Below are 7,341 nucleotides of genomic sequence, written 5' to 3'. Positions count from 1 at the left end.
CAGAACTAGAGGGTTCAGAGGGATATGGACCAAGGTGCTGGCAAGTGGGACTAGATTAGGTTAGGATAGCTGGTTGGCATAGATGAGTTGGACCAAAGGATCTGTTTCCACGCTGTACATCTCTATGACTCTGAGCAGCCAAAGAGTGTGGTACAGGTTGGTATGAATAACATAGGCAACCCCTCTGGGGTTCACATCTCGGGATTACTCCATGTGCCAGTGAGGCGAGGAATAGGAAGACAGTGCAGTGAAAAACATTGCTAAAAGGCTGTCGGATGGATGGCTTCCAATATGTGGATCGTTGGAATGTCCTCCAGGGCGATTGGGACCTCAACAAGAAGGAAGGATTTAATGCAAATTGGAGAGGCACCAATATCCTGGCAGAGAGGTTTGCTGGTGTTACTCGGTAGGTGTTTAATGCAGGTGGGAGAAAGGGAGGACTGCAGATGCTGGAGATCAGAGTCGACTGTGGTGCTGGAAAAACACAGCAGGTCAGATAGCATCTGAGGAGTAAGAGAGTCAACGTTTCAGTCATAAGCTCTTTATCAGGAATGGGGCTCGTGGGCCAGGGGCCTGAGAGATCAAAGGGAGAAGGCTGGGGCTGGGGGGAAATGTAACTGGAAATTTGTTAGGTAGGTGAAAGTGGCAGGGAAAGGTGATAGGGTGGAGTGGATAGGTGGGAAGGAAAATGGACAGGTCAAGAGGGTGGTGCTGAGTTGGAGGCATGGGACTGGGATAAGATGGAGGGAGAGGAAATGAGGAAACTGGTGAAATCCATATTGATCCTGTGTGGTTGCAGGGTCCCAAAGTGGAAGATGAGGTGTTCTTCCTCCAGGTGTCGGGTGGTTTGGGTTTGGTGATGGAGGAGGCCCAGGACCTGCTTGTCCTTGGTGGAGTGAGAGGGGGAGTTAAAGTGTTCGGGGGGATGGGGTTGGTTGGCGCTGGTGTCCCAGAGATATTCTCTGAAATAATCCGCAAGTTGGCGTCCTGTCTCCCCATTGTCAAGGAGACTACATCGGGTGCAACGGATACAGTCAATGACTGTGGAAGTACAGGTAAATCTCTGTCAGATGTGGAAGAATCCTTTGGGGCCTGGAATAGAGGTGGGGGGGAGGTGTACGTGGGATCGATGTGGACTTCACCAGTTTACTCATTTCCCCTCCCCTGCACATTATCACAGTCTCAACCCTCCAACTCGGCACCGCCCTCCTGATCTGTCCATCTTCCTTTTCACCTCCTCCTCTCCGACTATCACCTTCTCCCACCCCCCCACGTTCACCTACTTATCATATTCCCCCACTCCCCCCAGCCCCATACCCCTCCCATTTATCTCTCAGCCCCCCTGAACTTCAAGCCTGATTCTTGATTGAGGGCTTTTGCCTGAAACATCGAGTCTCCTGCTTTTCGGATGCTGCCTGAGCTGCTGTTCTTTTCCAGCAGCGCACTCTCAATGAAGTAGAAGAACAAACAGGAAGCGGTTACTGAACACTGCAGGACTGGCGATCTGAAGTGAATTTGTTCTAATGCAAGGATTATGACACATTAAACAGATGAACTTAGGGCTTGGATTCATGCATATAACTATGACATTGTAGCTATTACTTGGTTCAAAGAAGGAAAAGAATGGTAGCTAAATGTTCTATATTTTATCATGCAAAATAGAGAGGGATGTAAAAGATGTTGAGGATTATTGATTAGGGAGAATATCACAGGTTTACTGAGGGAGGACATCTTGGAGGGCTTATCCAGTGAGGTCATATGGGTAGAGCTCAGGAATAAGAGGGCTGCAAACCTTTCAATGGGTTTGTATTACAGGCTTCCCAACAGCCAGTGGGAGACAGAGGAACATATCCATGGAGAGTCAATGGAAAAATGTGAAAACACCAGGTTTGTGGTGATGTGTGATTTTAACATTCTAGAAATTGACAAGGACTGTCTTAAGGAAAGGGGCTTTTGTGTGGGTGGGGGTAGAATGTGTTAGTTGAGTCCAAGAGGATTTCTTGAAGCAATATGTCTCTAGTCCAATTGAGGAAGGGAAATACTTGACCCGGTATTAAGGAATGAGCCCAGTCACGTGATCAAAGTTTCAGTGGACGAACATTTTGGGAACACTGACCATAATTCTGCAAGTTATACATTACTTATGATGAGGATAAAAGTGGTTCCTGGCAAAATTGGGAGAAGCTAACGATGGCGATATTAGTCACAAACTGGTGCATAGAGATGGGAGTAGCTGTTTGCAGATAATATGAGACTCTTTTAAAGGCTAGTGAATTCCAGACCAGCGTTTCATGTGAAAGTGAAGGATAATGATGGCTAGATTCAAGTGCTTTGGATGACAATTGGTTAAGCTACTTTTGGAATACTGTGTGCAATTCTGGTCTCTCTCAATAAGTTGTGAAACTTCAAAGGGTGCAGTAAAGATTTACAAGGATGTTGTTAGGGTTGGAGGCTTTGAGCTACAGGGAGAAGCTGAATAAACGGAAGCTATTTTCCCTCTAGCATTGGAGGCTGAGGGGTGACTTTTTAGAGTTTTATGAAATCATAAGGTACATGTATAGGGTGAATAGTCAATGTCTTTTTCCCAGGGTATGAGAGTCCAATGTCAGAAGGCATAGGTTTAAGATGAGAGAGGAAAGGTAGAAAAGGGACCTAAGGGGCAACGCTTTCACACAGAGGGTGGTGCATGTCTGGAATGAACTGCCATTGGAAGGGATGGAGCTGGGACAATTACAACATTTAAAAGGCATCTGGATAGGTACGTGCATAGGAAGGGTTTAGAGAGATATTGTCCAAAGCTGAAAAATGTGTTGCTGGAAAAGCGCAGCAAGTCAGGCAGCATCCAAGGAGCAGGAGAATCGATGTTTCGGGCATAAGCCCTTCTTCAGGAATGAGGAGGGTGTGCCAAGCAGGCTAAGATAAAAGATAGGGAGGAGGGATTTGGGGGAGGGAGGAGGGAGGAGGGAAAGCGATAGATGGAAGGAGGTTAAGGTGAGGGTGATAGGCCGGAGAGGGTGTGGGGGCGGAGAGGTCGGGAAGAAGATTGCAGGTCAAGAAGGTGGTGCTGAGTCCGAGGTTTGGGACTGAGATAAGGTGGGGGGAGGGGAAATGAAAACGCTGGAGAAATCTGCATTCATCTCTTGTGGTTGGAGAGTTCCTAGGCGAAAGATGAGGCGCTCTTCCTCCAGGCATCGTGTTGCCATGGTCTGGCGATGGAGGAGGCCAAGGACCTGCATGTCCTTGGCGGAATGGGAGTGGGAGAGGGAGTTAAGGTGTTCAGCCACGGGGCGGTTGGGTTGGTTGGTTGGTGCGGGTGAGGGAAAAGCCAGGTCCAGTTGAGGACAAAGAAGGAAATTTCTGCATGAAGCCAGAGGATGTGGGTGAGGACCTTAGTGAATAATTTGCATGTGTATTCAAAAGAAATGGACATGGTGAATCTAGACAAGGGTATGTTGATAATTCTAGGGCATGTCTATATAAAAAAAGAAGGAAGTGTTGGGCTTTTCAAAAATCCATGAGGTTACAAGTTCCCAGGAGCTGATGGTAGCTATTCTAGGGAGGACATTTCTGGGTCCTTGTACAAAATCTTTAAATCCTCTTTAGTTACAGGGAGATCCAAGAGGACTGGACAATAGCCAGTGTTGTTCCCTTGTTTCAGAAGGGCAACACGGATAATATAGGAAATGCAGTGAACCTTATGTCAGTGGTAATTTAACATACCTGGTCAGTATGGATGGGTTGGACCGAAGGGCCTGTTTCCTTGCAGTTCAACTCCATGACTCTATACCGCCAAGCCAAGGGATCTTGGAGAAGATTCTTAGGGCCAGGATTTACTCACATTTGGAAAAAAAAGGACTAATTAGGGACAGGCAGCAAGGCTTTGTGTGGAGAAGGTCATGTCTCACAAACTTGATTGAGATTTTTGAGGAAGTGGCAAAGATCCCTGAAGAGAGCAGAGTGGCAGATATTGTCTCATTGGATTTTAGCAAGGCCTTTGTCAAGGTCGGTCATGGTAAGCAGATACTGGGGGTGAAATCATATGGCCATATGACCAGTATTGTTGCACAGGGATCAGTATTGAGACCCCTCATTTGTTCATAAATAATTTGGAGGAGAATGTCCATCATCTGATCAGTAAGTTTGCCGATAACACAAACATTGAGGGAGCTATGGATAATGTGGAGGATTGCCAGAGGATACAGCAGGATTATAGATAATCTGGAGATTTGGGTGAAGAAATGGCAGATGGACTTTAATCTGGAAAAACATGAGCTGATATATTTGGAAGGTCCAATGAATAAGGGAAGTTACACAGTAATTGGCAGAACCCTTAGAAGCATTAAAGTACAGGGGCTTGAAGCATACAGGTCCACAGTTCCCAGAAAGGGACAATGTCAGTGGATGAGGTAGTCTCGAAGGCATATGGCATGCTTGCCTTCATTGTTTAGGACACAGAGTATAAAAATTGGCAAGCCATGTTGCACAGCGTTAGCAAGGTCGCATTTGGAATATTGTGTACAGTTCTGGGTCATTGCATCATGACCAGAAACACGTGAGAGCATTGGAGAGGGTACAGAAAATGTTCTCCAGGATTTTGTCTGGTTTGGGAGGCATAATCTGTGAAGGAGATTGGACAAGATTGGTTTTTACTTGAACACCAGAGGCTGAAAGGCGGCCTGATAGAGATTTACAAAATTATGAAAGGCATGGATAGAATGCAGTTTTTTTTCCCCAGGATAGAAATCTCAATTACTAGGGGACATAGATTTAAGGGTAAAGGGGGAATGATTAAAGGAGATGGGAGGGGCAATTTCTTTTTCCACAGAGGGAACTTCCTGAGGAAGTGGTGGATGTGGGTGTAATTACAATGTTTAGAAAGAGATGAGAGAAGTGCATGAATAGGAAAGGTTTGGAGAGTTGTAGGCCAGGAGCAGGCAGGTGGGACTAGTTTAGTTTGGGATTATACTCGGCATGGACGGGTTGGACTGAAGGGTCTGTTTCCGTGCTGTATGACAATATGACTGACTCAATGTGCCTGGAATGCGCTTTCAGAGGATGTGGTCGAAGCAGACATTATAGCAATGTCTATTGGCATTTTGACAGACATGATTGGCAGGAAATAAAAGGATACAGACAATACAATATACAATACTGTTCACCTCCATCAACATCGACCTGGCAAAGGAAACACTTACCACACTTTTAGAAGAGACCATCTCACACACCCCAACCACCATCCAATCACATTACCAACGAAAACATCATGAAGCTAGTGGACGTGTGCCTCACCACCCACTTCACCTTCAACAACATAATCTACCAACAAACCAACGGCACACCCATGGGATCTCCGCTATCAGGATTCATAGCGGAAGCGGTAATGCAAAGACTACAACAAACAGCCCTACCGACCATCAAACCAAAAGTCTGGGTCCGCGACACAGATGACACCTTTGTCATCACAAAACGAAACAAGATAGAAGAGACATTTAACATCATCAACAACACCCTCACAGGAATAAAGTTCACCAAGGAGGAAGAAACCAACAACAAACTCGCATTCCTAGACGTCACAGTCGAAAGAAAGGACAAGGGCGAACTACAAACCTGCGTATACATGGTGTTCATGGATGCAGATCATTAGCTGTCTATGTAGTGTACAAAATCCAATGCAAGGACTGCATAAAATACTACATAGGACAAACAGGAAGACAGCTAACGATCCGCATCCATGAACACCAACTAGCCACGAAACGACACGACCAGCTATCCTTAGTAGCCACACACGCAGATGACAAGCAACATGAGTTCGACTGGGACAACACTACTATTATAGGACAAGCCAAACAGAGAACCCGTCCATGCCGAGCATAATCCCAAACTAAACTAGTCCCACCTGCCTGCTCCTGGCCTATAACTCTCCAAACCTTTCCTATTCATGTACTTCTCTCATCTCTTTCTAAACATTGTAATTACACCCACATCCACCACTTCCTCAGGAAGTTCCCTCTGTGGAAAAAGAAATTGCCCCTCCCACCTCCTTTAATCATTCCCCCTTTACCCTTAAATCTATGTCCCCTAGTAATTGAGATTTCTATCCTGGGGAAAAAAAACTGCATTCTATCCATGCCTTTCATAATTTTGTAAATCTCTATCAGGCTGCCTTTCAGCCTCTGGTGTTCAAGTAAAAACCAATCTTGTCCAATCTCCTTCACAGATAATACCTCCCAAACCAGACAAAATCCTGGAGAACATTTTCTGTACCCTCTCCAATGCTCTCACGTGTTTCTGGTCATGATGCAATGACCCAGAACTGTACACAATATTCCAAATGCGACCTTGCTAACGCTGTGCAACATGGCTTGCCAATTTTTATACTCTGTGTCCTAAACAATGAAGGCAAGCATGCCATATGCCTTCGAGACTACCTCATCCACTGACATTGTCCCTTTCTGGGAACTGTGGACCTGTATGCTTCAAGCCCCTGTACTTTAATGCTTCTAAGGGTTCTGCCAATTACTGTGTAACTTCCCTTATTCATTGGACCTTCCAAATATATCAGCTCATGTTTTTCCAGATTAAAGTCCATCTGCCATTTCTTCACCCAAATCTCCAGATTATCAATAATCCTGCTGTATCCTCTGGCAATCCTCCACATTATCCATAGCTCCCTCAATGTTTGTGTTATCGGCAAACTTACTGATCAGATGATGGACATTCTCCTCCAAATTATTTATGAACAAATGAGGGGTCTCAATACTGATCCCTGTGCAACAATACTGGTTATATGGCCATATGATATCACCCCCAGTATCTGCTTACCATGACAGACCTTGACAAAGGCCTTGCTAAAATCCAGTGAGACAATATCTGCCACTCTGCTCTCTTCAGGGATCTTTGCCACTTCCTCAAAAATCTCAATCAAGTTTGTGAGACATGACCTTCTCCACACAAAGCCTTGCTGCCTGTCACTAATTAGTCCTTTTTTTTCCAAATGTGAGTAAATCCTGGCCCTAAGAATCTTCTCCAAGATCCCTTGGCTTGGCGGTATAGAGTCATGCAGTTGTACAGCAAGGAAACAGGCCCTTCGGTCCAACCCATCCATACTGACCAGGTATGTTAAATTACCACTGACATAAGGTTCACTGCATTTCCTATATTATCCGTGTTGCCCTTCTGAAACAAGGGAACAACACTGGCTATTGTCCAGTCCTCTTGGATCTCCCTGTAACTAGAGGATTTAAAGATTTTGTACAAGGACCCAGAAATGTCCTCCCTAGAATAGCTACCATCAGCTCCTGGGAACTTGTAACCTCATGGATTTTTGAAAAGCCCAACACT

General features: G+C 45.4%; 1 protein-coding gene across 1 annotated transcript in view; it reads left to right on the top strand.

The window, feature by feature from the left end:
• The first annotated feature begins 275 nt into the window (after nucleotides 1–275).
• LOC148137968 (NACHT, LRR and PYD domains-containing protein 3-like) overlaps nucleotides 276–7,341 on the top strand; it is a 35,314-nt gene continuing 28,248 nt past the window's right edge. Inside the window, 1 exon segment of the mRNA XM_087982127.1 lies at nucleotides 276–406. Within this exon segment, the coding sequence (XP_087838253.1) occupies nucleotides 276–406 (131 nt within the window).

The sequence above is a fragment of the Chiloscyllium plagiosum genome, unplaced genomic scaffold (genome assembly GCF_037043375.1).
Source record: "Chiloscyllium plagiosum isolate Xiang-an unplaced genomic scaffold, Cpla_swu_hap1 HiC_scaffold_42, whole genome shotgun sequence".
Taxonomy (NCBI): domain Eukaryota; kingdom Metazoa; phylum Chordata; class Chondrichthyes; order Orectolobiformes; family Hemiscylliidae; genus Chiloscyllium; species Chiloscyllium plagiosum.
This window is presented reverse-complemented; position numbering and strand designations above follow the sequence as displayed.